Source organism: Amblyomma americanum, chromosome 6, assembly GCF_052857255.1.
Source record: "Amblyomma americanum isolate KBUSLIRL-KWMA chromosome 6, ASM5285725v1, whole genome shotgun sequence".
Classification (NCBI taxonomy): Eukaryota; Metazoa; Arthropoda; class Arachnida; order Ixodida; family Ixodidae; genus Amblyomma; species Amblyomma americanum.
The window spans coordinates 107671253-107691660 of record NC_135502.1 but is presented as its reverse complement, the minus strand read 5'-3'; the positions used below and the strand labels follow the sequence as shown (position 1 = coordinate 107691660).

The following is a 20408-nucleotide window of genomic DNA, read 5'->3' as shown; positions in this document are numbered from 1 at the left end:
CCCGAACATCGTTTTCTTGCTCTTTTAAGAGGAAGTTACGATGTTTCTTTCTCTTAATGACTTGGGCGAATCTGGCTCGTCATAAGCCGACTGCCATTTCTAGCTCTTGACGAGTCCAGATGGTCGGGTGTTTTCACTGACTGTGTGTTTGGTTTACGGCGAGTAGGGCTCCTCGAAAGCGTTTTATTTTCATTTGCTGACATATGGCAGCACGAGTACTAAATGAACATTTTGGCAGATTTTATAAAATAAAAAAGTGCGCTTTAGAGGCTTAATTGGCCTAACAAAACCATGTACGCGTAAAGTTGAGAACAATACCTCATAAATAGTTGTTTCGCAAAGAAGTGAACTGGTGCAATGTATTAGCAGAGATGAGCGAATAAATCTGTCCCTCAAAGGAGGGACCCACGACTATTGCGTGGGGAAAAGGGGACAACGTTCGGGACTATGTTTACACGAGAGTTTGAAGCGGGCCCCGGCGTACTCGCGACCAACGCAGAACCAAATGTCAGAGGCACGTGTAGTCACACCCTCGCTCGCACTCGCTGTTTTGGTTGGCAGACGAAGAGAAAGGCAAGGCCTACAAGTGCCCCAGCGACAGCTCCTTGCAGGACCTCATGGCCGTCGAGCGGCGCCGGCGTTCAGGTACGTGGGCTCTCATTCATGTGCCGCTTTGTTTCGCCGTGTCCAGTTTCCAAGCGCCTTAAAACGGGGGGAACTGAAGGGAGAATGAAAGAGAGGGCATAAAAAGAGGTGAAGACACCGTTCGTGCTACTCTTGAGCAATAGGAGAGGAGAAAGGGAAAATAAACAAGAGCGGCAATACTCTTGCACCTTGAAGTACTTGTTCGACTGCCCCCTTTGTGGGCACCTGAAAAAGCGGCAACACTGAAAACAGTGGAGTTCTTTACTGTTAAGCGCAGTGAAAAGTTCATCTGGAATAAATGACGTCAGCATATCTCCAATTAAGCAGCCGTTCGTTGCGGCGGCCCTCGCAGGCATTGTAGTTTAAACGTTTCAAGTGCTGGCATTCAAGGTAGCCACTCACAAATGTTTGTGAAGAGATTGAATTCGAACCGTGGCGTCGTTCAAGTGCTATGCGCTTCTTTGTTGTCTCGTATTTCTCCTCTTCAATTGACTCTATGCCATCCGCGTTTGCTTGAGGGTTTGCTGCGGTCTGCGTGGTAGCGGGAAGGTCCCCCCGTCGATCGATCGGAGTGCATTAACGGTCACCCTTTTGCCCCAAGGAAACAGATTCGGCATGTGTGCCTTGTACGCCGTTCCCCCCATTCACCCCCCGTGGCCACTGAACCAACGTCCCCGAAATTAACCGCCGTAACACTACCATGGTCACATTGTGTGCGCCCCTGACATTAACCCAATGACTGCCCCGTTCCACCCGTCTTCGACGGCAACTCCACGCGGAGACGCAACCCAAACTCGTTCAAGCAGCCTTTCCTTTTCAGTGGTATATGGCTGAACGAGGGAACATTGACGCCACGCACCTTGGTCTTAGGTTTCGCTTTCTGCCCTGGATACAGCTTCATTGAACTCCCTTAGAAAATCAATAAAATGATTTTGCTTTCAAGAAAGGGCTGGAAGAGCCGGGATATGGAATTTGAATAGCCTGTAGCCAAGCCATCAATGTCTTGCAGTCATGACTAAGGAGAATGCTGTTGTAGATATAAGGTTCGAGAAATTGGCCCGGTTTCCCGGCGGACAGCGTCGAACTCAAGAATGGAACGAATGTAGGCTCTCAAGCTAGTCTCTTTTCATTGCAGTAATGGTAACGTTGTCAGGACTGCGTTTTGCACTAAAATGAGCCAGATTAATTAGAATTGATTGAGCGGGCGGTTTGGGGAGCTCCGCTTCAGTACTGTGATAAAAAGACAAATTAAATATATGTTCTTGTCATATTGGCTTCGTGAGAGAGACTGCGCACTACTGAGAACCCCGACCTAGCACGGCTACATTACTTTATTAGGCATACATGGATGCGTCTTTTTTTCTCCAGTCATTCTGCAATAAACATGATTTTATGAGTAATACGATGCATCCTAGACATGCAGTACATAAAGTAAGAGCAACCGCACAGCGCTTAAAGTTTTACCAAGTGATCTTCCTTGCCGAGAGCACGTTCCTAGTAGCATAGCCAGCGTAGAAAGCAGTATTTGTTGCCGCCGCTGAGATAGTTATGAGATGGTCGCGTACGGCGCTCAGTTGTCGGAACGGGTTCCTTTTTCACGAACGTGCCGCGCGTGCTCGACTCTGTCGGCAGAGAAGGTCGCGGTGGCACTGACTAGTGCTGTGCTGTTTGTCTGGCCAGACTCTGAACGGAGGAGGAGTGCGCGACACTCGGGCCTAATGACATACACCGTGGGACTGGACCACCAGGCAGAAGCGGCAGAAGTGAGCGTGGCTCTGATCGAGCCCACGGGTGCCCTGGCCACTCTCACTCGCACCGAGGTCAACGGCGAACAAACCACACTGCACACGACCGAAATACGGCGAGAGTACGTCGAGGGCACGTACACTCAGATCTTGTCCACCCATTCCACAGTACTCGAGCTTGCGCCGTCCCTGAACGAAGTCGACGACTCCGCCCATCACCAGGGCAGGAGACAGCGGCCGCAGACGACGCACGGCGTGCAGAGCTTTGGCTCTCTCAGTTCGGGAAAAGTATTTCAGACAGCCGTTAATGAGCTGTCCTCGACAGTGACGACCGAGATTCAGCCGACCAAGACAACCCAGGCTTCCCTGTTGAGCGCAGTGCCAGGCGCAAAGTCAACCACCGTCGTAGGCCTCAACATCAAGAGCGGCCAGATATCAGAGCTGAGCGAAGAGAGAGACAGCGCGGTGCCAGTGATAACTGTCACAGGCACTGAAGGTCTGCTTGTGCAGGGAACAGGCTCCGAACACGTAACGTACAAGGTTTTCACTGGAACCTACGTCAATACAGAGGGCCACGACGCCAAGACATACATGTTCTTCTTTGGCAATAGACAGTTGCCCGTCGTTGCTACGCCTTCGCTTCCAGATGCGGCCACAATGTCGGAAGAATTCGACATCCGGCCAGGCAACCAGAAGGGCGTTGTCCTGGACATTTCGCACAAGATCGGAGTCCTGCTGCCTTCCCAGACTGTTCATTCCATCTCCCCGACAGAAGTACCCCGTTCAGATTACCTCCTTTTCGGCTCGGGCAACGCACAGGGGGGTGAAGCCATGACAGGCATGTTGATCGAAGGCTCCGAACCCATAACAATAGAAGGAATGACGGGATCCCAGATGTCGACATCAAGTACTATGCACGTGACTCTAAGCGCCATGCCCACTGAGAACCACCGAGAAAGAAGCAGTTCTTCATCTCACAGAAAACCCACGCCGACACTCTACCGGCATGGGAAGAAGTTTGAGCCAACAGCTACTGGCCGAAGGGCCGCCGCCATGGACGGAGCAACAATAATAACAGACAAGTTCTTCCTGCCTCAGCACCTGGGCCTTTACACTACTTCGCCGGTTTCAGGAGCGTCCAGGACAGCGGACGAATTTCTAGAAGACGTTGACCATGACTATGACCTTCCGCCAACACAAGAAGAACCCGTGGTTATGGTGAGGATGAGGCCTCCTCTGGACCACATTAACTTAGAAGCTCTCAGACATGAATTGCTGACGCCTACGCCGCTGAAGGACATCAGGCCAACGAAAACTGTCGGTTCGCATACACATCATGATGACTTCGCTGATGATGTCGGTGATATATTTGCTACAGACGCCTTAAATGGACCTTACAGACGCGGACAGCATGAAGACGAAAGCACATCCTCTAAAAAGACCAGAGTGACGCTGTTTGGTTTCGTAGACTTTACGACGACTATATCTGGCACGGAAGTCGTATTTCAACCGGCGGCCACAGGGACTGCACTTGACTTTGGGAAGACTAGGCGCCCTCACGACGAGGATATATACAACCCATTCAATATACCCACACGAAAGCCACAGACCACTTCTTCCTCAACGAAGCGAAAGGATAGTCTCTACGGAACGGCAACCAGAGAGTTCGTCTCTAAATTGTCTATGCTAACTTCTACATTTAAAGGTGGCGTAGAAATGCAGAGTACAATGTACACATCTACAATCCCAATGCTAGTCAATTCTCGCGTGCCGAAATACAATGACGACGAGTCAGGGAAAGATTTTCACTCTTTCGCTCCAGAGCCCGACATGAACATTCCGGAAAGCTCGGAAGACTACCTGTATGACAGCCACGTTCTTGAAAATCTAATGCCTTCTTCAAGCTTCAGCCCCGAGGACCTTGAAACGCCTAATTTCTTGTCGTCGTACGCACCTCCGCAGTCAAAGGAGCACCCTGTGGCGTCACCAATCTTCGGACCGCCAAAAGAGAGCAGCTCTCTTCACCCGTCAGAAACAGTTATGGTATCTATGATTGAAGGAACAAAAACAGAGAAATATCCAGTAACTCCTACTCGACCATCGCTCTCAACGCCTAAGCCGAAAAGAAAGAAAACATACAAGACTGGTTTGGTCAGCTCCATAACAGGCACAGATATCAATGGGGACATGACTACTGAATGGACAACACTTATCATTGGCACTGTGATTAGCGGAAGGTACGCCCACGTAATTCAGAGCACATCCAGCATATTTTACACGCAATCAAAGACAGAACAGATGGAGCAGGTTACAACGCCAAAGGCTCCGCCACCAGCGCCAGGCCTTGTGCTTCCTAGCGACATCCAGATTGAGGGAGTGTCTGATCGAGCCGTGACCGAACAGGACATTCAAGAAGACACAGAGACGCCTGCTCCGGTAACGGAAGAGTCGCCCCCTGCTGAAAGTGCAGAAGGAGCTCATGATTCCTTGGACGTGTATAGCATCACGTCTAACTTCGCTGTCCCGCTCATAAACCAGTCACGGGTAATAGAAGAGAGCTATGAAACGGCACTGCCTGGTCGAGATCAGCCGTCAGTAGTGGACTTATCCGATGGCCTGCACGTTTCTACTCTAGTTCCATCAATCGAGCCGTCTTATGTGTCACCGTCGTCTACGTCCGAGGTCGCAGTTTTGACGGACGGGTTCATCCTCCCCAGCGTGCAAGATAGTGCTAAAGAATACGACTATGACCAGCAGACCTCATCGACGAACACCGAAGAAGAGAAGCCGAAGATCATTACCATGGGCTTTATATTGCCTGGAGCTGACCCTGCAAAGCAGTTTGAGGATGACCTTGTCCACACCGAAGAAGTGAGACTTCTAACTGACGGTTTTGTGCTGCCCGGTCACGATCTACCTTCCCAGCTTGGAGACGATCAGACTCAATCAACGCTGCAAGGAAGGATCATTGACAGCGTGGCGCCTTCACAACAGCAAGCAACGACGGTCACATCATACCCTATTACTCACTACTCTACATTCACGTACTATTCAACTATCCCGGGACCCAGTGGTAGCACAGTGAATAGCAGAGAAGTTACAACGTCTCAAGTGTTTCAAAACAGTGAGGAATACGAAGAAGCTCGGAAACGTGGCTTCGAGACCATCGCACCCGAGAAGTCAATGCTTCCGCTCGATCCTTCGCAGACAGCGACACTGATGACCACCTATACCTACCACAGCACCTACACGTCTGACGGCTCAACACTCGTTGCGGTCAGCGAGAAGACCATGTCTGATCTGCTTGCTCCTTCTGAACAAGATGACAACAGCGTGGAGATTTCTCCAACTGCTGTAAGAAATTCAGCCGTCACTCAGACGGATCACGAAATATCTACTCACCATTCCGATGCAGCAAGCAGTGCACACGCACATATAGAGGAGCCGAGTGAAGGTATTGTGCCTGATGTTACCAGCTCGACGAAAGCAACGCCGCCTTTGTCCTCAGAAGGAGCACCTACAACCTACTTCACGACCTACACATACCTTACTACGCTGTTCAAGGATGGCACTTCGAGTGTAACGAGCAGTTTGGAGACGGTTTCCAGCGTAGTTTACGGCTCCTCAACTGATTCAGCTGGCCAGGAGCACGGCAGCCTCACGAACGTTGCCCCAACGCCCATGGTCCCTGTCACAACGTACTATACCACGTACACCTATTTCACGACGCTTCTTAAAGATGGAACTTCGACCGTTACCAGCCGGGAAGAGATTGTTTCGAATACTGTGCGTGGACACGACAGTGCTACAGCGACAGACTCAAGTGTTTCGATCCAGCCGACGAAGACGGATTTGCTGTCGACGGTTTATACAACGTACACCTACTACACGACGTTTGTTCGCGGAGGAAGCACTACGATTCGAAACAGAACGCAGGTCGTGTCAAAGGTGAAGACTGTTTCCCAGCCAAGTACAACCGAACTCATCACTACTCCTGTCGTTTCTACGTACTACACTACGTACACGTATTTCACAACAGTCAACAGAGGAGGTACGAAGTCGGTGAAAAGCCGAGAAAGCGTAAAAACGAACATAATCACAAAGTACCCGAAAACGCATGCGCATGAGTCCACGCCGCTGCCATCTATTACAACAACCTACACTACGATTCTGTCACCTGTTACAGTTTACCGCGACGGAACACCCCGGGTGTCCTTTATATCCAGGACGTCAGCCATAGTGAAAACTATCGATGGCTCTTTCACATCACCGTCTGCAGAAGCCACAGAACCGGCCATTCAAGCTACCCCGACGAGTGATATGGATTCCATGTTCACCACTTTCACGTATTATACGACCTTCTACGAAGACGGTGCGCCAGTGATATCGAGCCGAGAAGAGACCGTTACAAATACGGTGTCAGAGCCGGCAGAGACTCCTCGCCTCGAAGAAACGCAACGGGATCTTGAGAGCAGTACCATCGTGCGCACCTACTACACCACTTACACGTACTTCACCACATTTGAGACTGACGGAAGTCCGACTGTAACCAGCAGAGAGGAGATCGTGACAAACTATGTGACAATGACGCCTCACGACATAATAACGGGCGTTACACCAACCAGCGTCTCTTTGGAGGTCCAGCCAACAGACACGTTAACGACGGAAGAGACGCCTCCGTTGCTTAGCTCGCTTCCTGAAGGCCTTGACCTGCGTGAGCTTCTTCGGAACGTCCCGGTGACCCACTACACTACGTACACTTATTACACCACGTTCTACACAGACGGCAGCTCAGTGTTGTCAAGTAGGACGGAAGTTGTCTCGAATGTCGTGGGTCCTACTGCTGCTACTGCGGCCACGCTGCCAGCCGGCCTCCAGGTTGACGACACCGACTCAGAACCGCCAGCGACGTCAAGCATCTCAACAGAAGACCTAAGTTCCAAAGGTTCTAGCAGCGCTTCCACTGAGCCTCAGTCTGAAGTTGAATCTCAGGCCTTCTCTGGTTCTAGCGTTCAGCAAACTGCTACCACCCCGTTGAGCCCTTCTTTGACAGCCAAGCTTGAATCGAGCTTTCACAAGGCCTCTTCAAAATCCCCGACTGCACCGTTTAAGTTCAGGCTCAGGACCCCACTTTTGAGAAGTCGACCAAGGCCTCCACCACCATCAGGTGCACATATTGCCAGCGCGTTGGGTGCACCTTTGATCGTTGTGAGAAACAAACGGGAGGTAAAGCAACACGATCTCGACGTCGCGGAGGCAAGAGGAGATGAAATATACGCGACGCCTGTCACCTACTACACGACATTCACGTACTTCACCACATACCTAAAGCCGGATGGACGCACATCGGTTGCCAGCAATCTTCAAGTCATTTCTTCAGTTCATTATCCCACTCAGCGGATTGTGCCCACACGAACAATTTTCCATGACCAGATCCATCGCACCGAGAATGTACAAGTCTATCCGTCGCACCAAGGCGTCGCAGGGTGCATCCGGTGCAGATCAGACATCAAGACCGCTTATGTCACACATACGGACTATATCACCGAGTTCGTCCACGGAAGGCCAGTGACTTCAACGCGCTATGTCACTCTCACGAATTACGTGACCGTCACACCGGGACAAACGGTATACGAACACAGGCCTTCACAGATCGTTGCCGTTCCCGGTTGCCGCCACTGTCGACAGCAACCGCAGTATACTACTCACACCTACTACACGACTGTCCTCGTCGCAGGTCGACCGGTGACATCTACGCGCTATGATACCGTCACGAATTACGTCACCGTCACAGTCACTGAAGAACCTATACACCAGAGGTCAAGACCAACCGTGGTTCAGCAAGTCGTCCCTCATCGGCCGGCAACAGCGGTTGATACAATTTACACCACTTATACCTACTTTACGACTAGCGTGATCCACGGAAGGCCAACTGTACTCTCCAGGTACGAGACGTTAACAAATTACGTTACGATTACTGCAAGAGACGACGCAGTAGCCGGTCGCGCGATTCAACCCACGGGCGCCTATCGACCTGTGATCATCCGACCCACGCCCGTCACAGATACGGTCTACACGACGTACACTTACTTCACGACAAGGCTCATTCGAGGACGACCGAGTGTCGCGACGCGCTACGAGACGGTAACAGACTATGTAACTGTTACAGTAACCGAGCAAGACCGGATACGACCAACGCAAGTCTATAGGCCTATTTACCCAACTCAACCTGGTTACGAGCCTCATCATACGGCCTACACTACTTACACTTATTACACCACACGCTACATAGACGGCCGACCTGTGGTAAACACTCGATACGAAACCCTCACCAACGTTGCCACCGTAACTTTGACCCAGCACACTCCTCAAGATGTCGGAGCACGAATCAGACCTGCGGAGGCGGGACCGTACAGAACATACCACACAACGTACACCTATTTCACAACCCGATACGTTGACGGCTCAGCCATCGTAAACACGAGAAAGGAAACGGTGACGAACACGGTGCTGGGCGCCCTCTGCCGCACTTGCCCGGCGGGCTTCGTGGAGGCACGCTCGGACGATGCTGGTCCGCACCACCAGACAGCAGCGATCACTCGCACGCTGGCGCCAGGGCCACAGATACACGCTACGCCCACCACTTACTACACCACCTACACCCACTTCACCACCATCCTCGAAGCAGGGAAGCCTGTCATCCAGACCCGCTACGAAACATACACGGACATCGTCTCGGGCCTTGTGCTGCCGACTAGGGCACTTGTAGCGCCAGAGCCCAGCAAGCAGGACTACCAGCAAGCCCAGGTCCTGGCCACGACCGACTACGCACAAGAGCGAGTTCAAGAGCAGCTTCCAGTCTTCCAGAAGATAGAACCATCCAGACGCCGGCGCTCCCTTCTGACGGCCACTGCCGCGCACGACACTGACGGCACAGGGTCGGCGCAAGCCGAGTACGAACTGGGTGGAGGACGCGGAGAAAGTGTGTCCCGAGTGCTTCGCCCCCGAGCCCAAAGAGGGCTCTCCGATGACGTTAATGCTCCCCAAGCTCGGCCCGGCAGAAAGATGCTGAGTCATGGTAAACACAGTTACTTTACGCTCCCTCTCACTTAATCTACTAAAACACTAAACCCACCCTTGGAAAACTCCGCTCAGCCGCTTCCTCTTTTAGCTTGCTAATCGCACGCAGCACCTCGAACCTGTGGCGTTTAACTGTTGGACGTGTTTATCGCGCCTACCGGTGTGGCGTGTCGTTATCGTCCGTCTGGTTACCTTTTGGGGAGGCCTCTCTTTGACGCTTTAGTGTGTTTTACTAATGCTAACCGGTTTAGAGTGTTACTGTCTATTTTTTCTTGGTTGGTAGTGTCTTTGACTGTTTACGCTTGTAACCCATGTGTGCGTTTTCAACCCTAAGCGCGTAATGTTGTGCATGCTGACATTTGGACTAGTGTCTCTAATGGGAAAGCACGGCAAACGTGTATATTACTTTCCCTGGGGCGACGATCGTCGCTGTAACTGTCACGTTCTTTAGCCGTAAGGCGAGTGTAATCTGAAGGCTGTGTACAATCCGACGAAGAACAATGGGACACTGTCGCACAATCAACGACCCCCTAACAACAGCGAGATTAACTCGGATGCAGTACGACAGAAACAAACAAAAAGACAGAGAGAGCGAGCGAGAGAGAACACAATCGCACAACCATAGGGCTTGAACAAACGGAGTGAGCTTCGAGTGCCCCTTCCCTACTTGCCCTTTCCTTTCTGCTCATTCCGGCGGAAAGAAGCTCGGACTTCCCTCTCGAACAGTGGACCCTCCTAACTGCAAGCAGCACCGTGTATGAGCGAGCCCTCTCGACGAGCAGCCGTCTCCGGGAGCGTTCTTTGGAGTGGGTCAGAGAACTCGACGGATGGACGCTTGCGCGGGAACTCTCTACGCAGTGTCTCGCTGACGCAACGCAATGAAGGACGCCCCCCTCATTCGTCGTCGGCAAGATAGAGACTACGAAGATCCAAGATGTCAGTCTAGAGAGCCGACCGGAGGTCGCGAAACCTGCGGCCGTTATCGCCAGAAACCACTCCCCGACCCCTCCTTCCACCCCTTCTCCCTCGCGCTGTTCCCCCTTCCCCCACCTTTTTTTTCGCCCGCTCTCTCTCCGACGGGCGTCAGCTTTGAACCAGATCCAGCGTGCACACAGATCAATTTCTTTTTTTCCTTTTTTTTTTTCAAACTAAGGAGAAAGGGCAGGGCAGACATAAGAGACCGATTTGCAACCAATGTTGCGGTAGAAGAAACACTGCTCTCAGGGAGGCCTCTTCCAAATAGCTGGTGCCTCGGCCGTTCCGCTTGCAACGGACCGCGCTTGCACTTCGCGCACGGCTGGCAGACCCGCCTTGCCCGAGCCTCTTCACGAGTGACCGGCGCTAATTGGCTTGCTCTAACTCCCAAATGGACAGCTTCCGCGCTCGGCGTATTTCGGCTGCTGGCATGGCTTGCAGCATGAAAATACGCTTGCGCTCTGCTGCAATTCGCACTGCCGCTTTGCTGTCGTGTTGTAGCAGCACAGAGTGTTATAACATAGACTGTCGTAGATACGTATTTGAAGTAGCTCTTACATGACTGATGTAGTGTTTTACTCGTAGAAACTAATCATGATGCTTACTGTCAGGATTAACTCACCTAGAAGCTCATGAAAGTTTGTTTATTTACATAGTGTAACAGCTTTACCGTACCAAACGGCGTAACATAGAATGTATATCTAAAATCCTTTGACTAACTACTCTTACTGCTTTAGGAAGTCAGATTGACTCATTAATAGGAGTTCTTCCGTGTACGCATGTTGCTTGCGCCGCAGTACGCTTCTGCTTCCCCGGCCTTCTATTTCCTTGTGTTTGCTTCTCGCGGAGGAAACGCTTGAGTTTATATTTAAAGAAGCCGTAAGTGCGCGCTTCGAAGCTCGTTTGACGCGAGGTTGTCATGATTTTTCAGGTAGGTTCCCAAGAAGCCCCTTAAGGGACGCCACATCGACTTCTTTCGCGCACTTGCGCCATAACGCAAACTCACTAAAAGGCTCGAGGCTCCCACCTCAGCGGTTTCTGCCAAAGTCGTCGGCCTCCTCTGTCTCCCTGTCCGACACACGACTTTCCCTGCATCCGCAAACACCTCCACAGCAAGCTCTGTCTGAGCCCCCTGTCTATCTGAAACCGTCCGTCTACTACCGGGAGGCACGGCGAAATGAGAAAGATTACGAGGGGCTGCGCAGAACGGCCAGACCTTCTCTGCTGGCGACGCCTTCTCCCCAGACTTTCTACACAACCTTCTCGCACTTCACCACCGTCCTGAGCGATGGCAAGCCAAGCGTCTCGACGAGGCTTGAAGTCATAACTAACGTGTTCACTGACGTCGTTCTGCCCACGCGAACGACGGCCGAGGTTCCCGCACGCAAGCGAAGTAGGGACGTAGGCAAGGCCGAAGGCAACGTCGTGGCTGCCGAAGATTCGCTAGAGCTGAGCCACAGGCGGAGGCCGCAGCCGAGAAAGCTGCTCTCCCTCAGCAGCAAAGAGAACGAATTCCCGCTGCCGGACCAGTTCGTCGTGACAGACGAAGAAGCAGCTTCGGCTAACCGGCACAAACCTGGACTAGTGGCGCGTTCTGCGGGAACAGAGGGAAGCTCCGCTGCGAAAGCCAGGGACCATCCCGTGGGGCTCATTCAGTCTGTCGAAGCAAGGGCTGTACGGGACGGAGCCACAACGGTGTACGCGACGGAAGTCTACGGCACCTTCATCAACGGCGCCTATGCACAAGTGGTCTCCACGGCTGTACGGGTGTTCTCTGACCAGCACAGCTCACGCGTCCCGCCGAGGCAGGAGTCCGCGTCGTCTCCCTCACAGGCGCACCCGACGGGCCTGATATCTTCCATTGCCAACACGGTCATTCACGACAGCACCACCACTGCCTACACGACTAATATTTATGGCACGTACATCCGAGGCATGTACGCCCATGTCGCTCAGACGACGTCTACTGTGATTAAACCTCAAGCCTCTAAGTCAGCGTCTAGTATTACGAAGAACCAGCAGTACAAAACGGGCCTCATCTCTTCGCTAGTCAACACAGAAATCCACGACGCGACGACGACACTTTGGAAGACGCAGATCTACGGCACGTTTGTGAATGGGTTTTACGCCCACGTAGCGTCTACAGCGTCGGAGGTGCTCAAACCGACCAAAAACAGTTTTGTGCAGCCGACCAGCACCCAGACTCCCACTCGCACAAGTGTCGCGGCTCAGCAGACGAAGACAAAAAGCTACACGACAGGGCTGCTCTCGGCGCGAACGAACGTAGTAGTCAACGGGGGCACTTCGACAGAAGTGGTCACTAATATTTATGGAACGTTTGTTGGCGACTTGTACGCCCAGGTGGCACGTACAACTTCTCGCGTCCTAAGCGAGACTGCACCGAGCAAAACTGGGGCCAACGTCGGCCACTCGACGACAGCAGCTAAGCTGATAGGTGTAATCTCGTCCACTGTCCAGAGCGTGACGCACGGAAGCGTGGTCACGTACTACACGACGGAGATTCATGGCACTAGTGTGGGCAGCTTGTACGCGCAGATCGCTAAGACTTCGACACGAACCGAGACTATCAAGCCCACCAGCACGCAAGCTGCTTTTGTTCAGAAGACGGGGCTGCTTTCGTCCAGTGTTTTGAGCAGCGAAGTCCACGGTGGATCCACCACGCTGCATGTGTCTGAAGTTTACGGCACTTACATTGGAGATGCCTACGCTCAATTTGGAAGGTCGACGCGTAGGATTATTGCACCCACAACGACTAACAAGGAGCCAGAGAAGACGGACACGCAGAAAACGGGGCTCGTTTCATCAGTTGTGAGCACAGAGGTGCAAAATGGAAGGACGACCCTCCATACGACCGAAATACACGGAACTTACATCAACGGGTTCTACGCTCACATTGCGCGGAAGACGTCCAGCGTGTTGCAGCCTGCTGGGCTGCAAAAGACGCAGGCCCCAGCAACGACAGCTAACTCGGAAACGCTCGTTTCAAGCGAGGTCAGCACAGAAATTAGGAACGGGGCAACGACGCTTCACACGACCAATGTGTACGGGACGTACATTAACGGCTTCTACGCCCACGTCGCCAGAAGCACGTCCAGCGTAATATCTCGCACAGTGGCCCCCACTTCAACTGCAGAGACGCTGAAGACTGGGATCGTTTCTCGATCTGTGCGGTCCGACATTAACAATGGATTCGTAACCGAGTATACAACGGATATTTACGGAACTTTCATCAATGGCTTTTACGCTCACTTGGCAAGGACCACAACAACCAAGTATCCTGAGCCTACAACAAGCAAGTCTGAGTCTATAGACCTTCTGTCTAGCTTCTACAGTTCGTTATCAGCCCTTGCCTCTTCGAGCGCTCCGACACTCACAATAAGCGATCAGTCCAGCTGGATTACACTGTCATCGTTTCCAATTTCGAGTCCCGACTGGAAAACCACAACCACTGTCGCAAAACAATCGTCCGTAATCGTGCTGCAGTCGTCGGTCGTCCTCCCCGCCACCGGTTCTCTCAAGGACTTCACTGTTATACTGACTCCGTCACCTAGTGTAGAAACCATAAGCACGCTAGATTTGTCTAGTTCCTCTTCGACGAAAAACAGTGTAAACATAGTAGAATTAGATACGACCACGGACAACATACTTGACGAAATCGGTCTCACTACTGTGCTACGCATTGATTCGTCCCTCGATGACAGAGCAATAGTGCCGACAATAGAGGAATCAGTGTTGACCTCTTCAATCAGCACAGATGAAGTGATATCATTCCTCTCAGAGCCAACACCTGTAATTACGGAAATACCTGACAGCACATCATTAGAGACTGAGACACCGCTGGAAACGGCCGCAGTCACCGAGTCAAGTCAAACAAACGAAATTCTTGAAAAGCGGTCGTCTGAAGTTCAAGAAACAGTGACAACACGCATAAGGCCAATTTTTCCAACGAGAAGGCGCCCTAATGGGGCTAAGCGGCCTATTAACCGCGGATCGGGCGACTTCAGGGACGAAGAAGAACCCGAAGACTATGGCAAAAACGAGTTTCTGGACGAAGAAGATGAAGATTACAACGAATACGAAGAGAAGCAAATTGAGACACCCGAACCACGGTCGTCTAAGAGGCATCGACCTACACGAGCTGGCTATACGAGAGGGCCTCGCCAGCCACAGACAACTCACCAAATCAAGCACCAGGCAGAAGACGAAGAGTACGACCTTTATCACGACGATGACTACGAGCAAATTTCGGCGCGATCAAAATCACAAGCTAGCAGAAACGAGCAGCCATCGCCTCCTTCCGGAGTGAACATCAGACCTTTCAGAAGAGACCGCGCTTCATTTGTCGTGCCGTCAAGGGCAGCAGTCAACAAGCCAGCCTTCACGCTTCAAATACGAAGACCCCACGGACGACAAAGACTGAATGGAAGGCGTCCCCTAAAAGAAGAAAAGCCAGAGGAAGAGGAGATCGAAGCCGAGGAAGCTGTTCACAGTTCTGCAGCGACACCACAGTTGCACCTGGGACGTCGTAGAGGCTCTGCGAGACCACTGGCTGGCAAACCGCCACCTGCTAGGGCTCCCTTCACAAGAACGAGGCCTTCAGCCGTGGAGAAGACCCATGGCATTTCTCCGAGCAGGCCGAAGTCAGAGGAAGAGTATTCTGATTACGATGAAGACACCGACTATGCAGCAGAGCGAAACCCGCGTGGCCGAGGTCGCCTCAAACAACCTTCAAGAGGCCCCCCTAACGTTCGAGGAAGAGTGAATTCCGGGGTAAGACCATTCGTGAGACCTCAGCAGCACACAGATGAAGAAGAGTCCAACGAAGACGCCCATTCAAATTCGAGGCATCGCGGACGACAAAACCCACTTGCGAAAGGCCGCCGCAATCCCAGCCGAGCAAGAACACCAAGCCTGAAATCTTCATTCAACACTGTAAAAGACGAGGAAGAGTCCCCAAATCTACCTTTCGCCAGGCTCCGCGGGAACAGAAGGCGGTCCTCTTACAACCCCAGGGCTCGCAGGACTTCCCTTACTTCAACAGGCCGCCCATCAACAAAGCCCGCAATTACTGTCACTTCAGTGATAACGACTGTCAAGACTCTTCCTATTTACCACGGTTTCAAGACTTCATACGCAACATTAACGACGACCGCCCTCGCTTCTAGCGTCATTCAGCCCACGCTGTACTCAACAGCTGTGGACGATTCAGGCAGGACAAAGACGATCCTCAATTCCAGGAGCGACGCGAACGGCCCTTACACGACATTCACAGAAGTGCTCATTACCACCAGCGACTTGCAGCAGTTTAGGCTTCTTCCCATAAAAATAGGGTTCAGCACCCGTACTGACACAATAACCGAGACGACAGTCTTAACCCAACTTACAACCTTGTACAGTACCATAACCCCAGAGGTGATTCCAACCACTCCAGCCACGAACCCCCCTGGCTTTCCGGTCCCCTTTTACCCGCAGATTCCTAACCAAGATTTTAGCCTACTCACCTCTTCGTACGTAACAACGGAAACAATTGTGACGTCGACAGTGTTGCCCATTGTTCTTCGTGGAAGGACGGTTCTTAGCACCGTAACTACAACAAAATTTTCTGAGTCAACAGTGACGAAGACTGCGTCCGTCCCTGTTCCCCAAATTCCAACAGCGGCTCCTTTCATACCGCAGCCCTATTTTGCGGTGCCGCAGATAACAACAATGCTGACGTTGTATGTCACTGGGGACCAGGGGGACGTCATTCCTGTAGTTACCACTGTCACTGTACCATTTTACCAACAGCCTCAGCATTTCTTTCACACTAAAGTAGCGAGAAGCGTTCCGGACAAGGCTTCTCAATTTTCTACTTTGGCTTCCACAGCGTTCATAGGAGTCGCCGTCGACGGGTCCAGACAGGACGAAGTGTCCGGAGGTGACCGTTCGGAAGAGGTTCCACTTTTCAGCTCCGGCATCGAGCCCTCGCTCGACCGTGCGTCGTCCTGGTCATTGGCACAGTCTCGGAGCCCGGGGAACGTTGCTTCTGAAAGCATTTCAGAGGCAGACGCGGTGACTACCATTTCCATGGGGCCGCTCACCGAGGTTTACGAGCAACCTGCCACCGACATACCAGTTCTGCCCAAGCCGACGAAGGGTGGCTCTGCGAAGAAGTGGAAGGCTGAAAAGAAGCTCACTGCTGGACCCGATATCAGATCTGATGAAGACAAGTACGGTATCGGCAGGAAGTTCATCTCTCGGAAGTTGCAGCAGTTTGAAGAACCAGAAGATGAAGGCGTGAGACCCGCTGCAGACTTCACGCGCATACGTGGAAGAAATCGTGTTCGTGCTACGCGTGTCCAGCCGCTACATCTCTCCACGCCAGAAGCGCTCGTCGATAACAGTGGCACTCATCAAGCTGGGTTTGATCCCTCAGCCGTAAGTCATGACGAACCCATTGATGGCGGAGTGCGCAGCGGAGTGCGTCGTGGCCGAGTGTTTCGAAGACCTGTGCACAGGAACAGGGCGATCCTGGACGGCACTTCGCCAAACGAATTCAGAGGCCCCCACGGTGGCTTCATTCGGAGAAGGCCACCTCACATTGTGCAAGACCACGTGGACCTAAACCCAGTGCAAGAGCCAAGCTCCGCTTTTCATTTTGGCGACGACCATCAAGCCTTCAGTCCAGGTAATCTTCTTGAAACCCCTCTGCCTGCTTTCTCTTCTCAACACATTCTTCCTTCCCCCTCTTTGGACAATTTCCTGTCGTCTTCTTTCGTGGGTGGTGGATATTCTTTTCCGGCACCGGAGGTTGTGGCTACTCTTACTGACCCTCTGGCATCTCCACTTAATCACGAGATTACGGCGGATGCGGTTGCTCTTTCGGGACTGGAAACTTCCGCTCTACCCCAAGGCAAAGTGAGACGGATCAAGGTTCTCAGGCCTGCCCCTCATGGTGAAGGATCCCTCGGTGATGGTTCAAAGAAGGTCCGCCGCGTCACGGTAACTCGGACGTTCTCCCCGGCAGGTGCACCGACCAGATATGAGGACTTCCGACCCCAGGTGGATACCGCTTTCAACCAGGACGACGGCGGCTTTAACCACTTTGGTCCCCATCACAATGTTGTTCCCGTCGCTCCACCCCAGCCTCAGCAGCAGCAGCCTCACGACGTTCTCAGGGTTCCCGCCGAGGTAACGCAACAGGCTGGTTTGGGACATGGTGTCCCTTATGATCATTTTGCCACTGGCGTCAATCAGCAGTCGTTTCCAGGATTCAGTCCAAACGTTCCTTATCAGTACTCGCCCGCCGTGCCGCAGCAGTTCGCGCAAGCAGAGCCGTACTCGCCTCGCGTGCCCGAACAGCACGATCATTACCCGCAGCTCCAGCCGGTGCAGAATTTTGTTCCCGTAGCCGAGCAACCTCCCGTTCCACAACCGGCGCCCAACCTCAACAACTTGCCTGAAGAAGTTGCGCCTCCTCCTCCTCCGCCACCACCTGTGTCCCCAACACGAAACTCGCGCCGAACGGTGTTCAGAAGAATTCGTCCCACGAAATCAAATCACCATGGCGAAAGGAAGACGTCTCTCGTGCGGAAAACGCGCCCTATCGTGTCTACACCCGCGCTTCAGCTGAGTTCTGTCAATATCGAACCAACACACGTCTTCGTTTCGGCCGACTCGATAGATTTCAACAGGGTTTTGGGCTCTTCACAGCAGTCCCTGGAGTATTTCGCGCCAGCTTCGCAAGACTACTTTGCCCCAGTGTCGCAGGAAGTATTGAACCCCGTGTCCCAGCAGTACTTTGCCCCGGCATCAGACCAGTACTTTTCTCCGGCGTCCAGGTTTCCCGAGCCGCCACCACCTCCACCGCCTGTGTCAACGGAACCTACGTTAGAACAGCCTTCGGCTCCCGCAGTCGGACAGAATCAAGAAAACTCAGCTGACCTGGTCGAAGACACGACGCCCAGTTCGCACCAGTTCAGAAGAATAATTCGTGTGAAGAAACCGGGCGAAGGTAAGGGTGGTCAAAGACGGAAAGTAGTTTTGAACAGGAGGCCGTCCGCCAACAGCCTACAAGCACGTGGACCAGCAAACAACGTAAACAACGCAAACGAACTGGTGCCTAAGAACGTCGACGTTCCTCCGCTTGTTTCCAGCCATGTGTTGTCCCCGAGCCAAGAAAACGCTAGTCCTACCGCGTCATTGGAAATAGGAGCAACTGTGCCGCTTACTTACTACACGACGTTCACGTACTTAACCACCTTCCTTCATGGCACAGACACTGTCTACAACAGCAGGGAAGCAGTTCTTTCGTCGGTTGCGACTGAAACATTAGATTCTAATATAGTGAACGTCATTCAGAATCACGGTGGTTTCACTACGGCACCCGACGGCGTCTCCACGGTTAACTTGGGGTCTAGAACTAAAGGAGCGGCAACAACTATTGTGAATCTTGAGTCCCGCCTGCAGATATTTAACAGCGATATCTATAAAGTTATACACCCTACCCCAACTGCCCAGACGGCTGCCACGTTCAGCACTGAATCGCCGGTCCTTGCGCATATACAAGAGCCGCAGTCTCCTCACCACAGTGCCCCAGTAGAAGAAACGAGCACAGTTCAACTAACTGACCTTTTTAACGCACAGAAGACTTTCTATACTCTGTATACCTATTATTATACGCTGTTCGATGGAACAGAAACGAAAAATTCTGTTCGATCTGAGATATCTTCTAGTATCGCAAATGACAACAGTCCGTTCCAGCCTCCTATCGCGCAGACAAAGATAAGAAACGGACTTTTGCCTCTCGGGCTTGACGTGACCACTGTCCACCTTGGCTCAAGGAACGTTGAAGGAACGACGACAGAAGTTAACCTCGGGATGCGGACGGTCATTAAATTTGACAAAATTGTGGACGCCGACATCGGGCGAGTACATGAGGACATTGCGCCGACGGCGTCGTATTATCCCACATTTGCAACAGACACCGTGGACAACAAGATTGATTTCATCTCTAATCAAGAACGATCTTCTCTGCTTGCTGACGCTCTGCAGCCGTCATACTCTATCGCTCACGGTGACGTTCAGCCGACGAATAATATTCATGCAACGCCAGTGATCCTGTTTCCTGTGGACGAATCAACGAACGCCCCAAGGGCAAAGCTTAGGGTAGTCACAACACGCGTGAGGCCGGCGGGCGGTCTGAAGTCAGGTGTGTTCCAGGCAGCTCCAGGCGTGAGAGTGCGCATCAAACCTGTCGTAAAACACGCTGAGGATTCATTCGCTTCAAGTGCAGCGCCAGACTTGTCAAGCCACGTATACGAGCCGTTTAGCTCTTACTTTATCACATCGCCAAACCCGAGTTCTGTGGTGACCGGAGACGAGCCGCTTCTGTCCTCAGCCATATTCCCATTGACAACCCCAGAGGACGAAGAGAGCCACAGGGGCAAGAAAAGGCTCAAGGTGACGCTTCGAAGACCCATCCCAGGTGACAAACTGGCCAGAACAAATTCCCTGAACACGAGGTTTGTGAGGCCGTCTCGTTTCGAAATTACGACAAAGCCGCGCTTCTACGTAGTAACACGGACGAACGCTGCCGGGGTTACTAGGCCCACGAAAAATCCATTCACCGTGAAAGTAAGCAAGAGGCTCAAGCCAACGGACTTGATTCGAGCAACTCCGTCTGTTATCTACGAGACATTCACTACGACTACGTCTGTTCCGGTAATATTTGGCCTGCAGACAAGCTACAGAGAGGTTGTGATTACGGCATCGACGCCCGTGACACTGACCACATCGCCTACCTATGGTGTAGAAGATCACGACTTGATCGAGCCTTCCCAGACTGTGATGCTAACGTACTTCACCACAACTACCTTCACAGTGCCGTACACGCTAGGCGATCAGACTCTGTATACAACTGTTCTGGAGACCAACTCAAGGGTCGTCACCGAGACTGTAGGT

At 52.3% G+C, this 20408-nt stretch overlaps 1 protein-coding gene across 4 annotated transcripts in view; it reads left to right on the top strand.

Moving 5' to 3' along the window:
* The window catches only part of LOC144093952 (uncharacterized), an 80658-nt gene that overhangs the window by 25522 nt on the left and 34728 nt on the right, over window positions 1-20408 (top strand). For 2 of the 4 annotated variants that reach the window (XM_077627723.1, XM_077627725.1), the window contains 3 exons: window positions 562-645; window positions 2326-9468; window positions 11377-20406. In XM_077627723.1, the coding sequence (XP_077483849.1) occupies window positions 618-645; window positions 2326-9468; window positions 11377-20406 (16201 nt within the window). In that variant the 5' untranslated portion in view covers window positions 562-617. The remainder of the gene's footprint in view (window positions 1-561; window positions 646-2325; window positions 9469-11376; window positions 20407-20408) is intronic. The other 2 variants (XM_077627724.1, XM_077627727.1) reach the window with 2 other exon arrangements.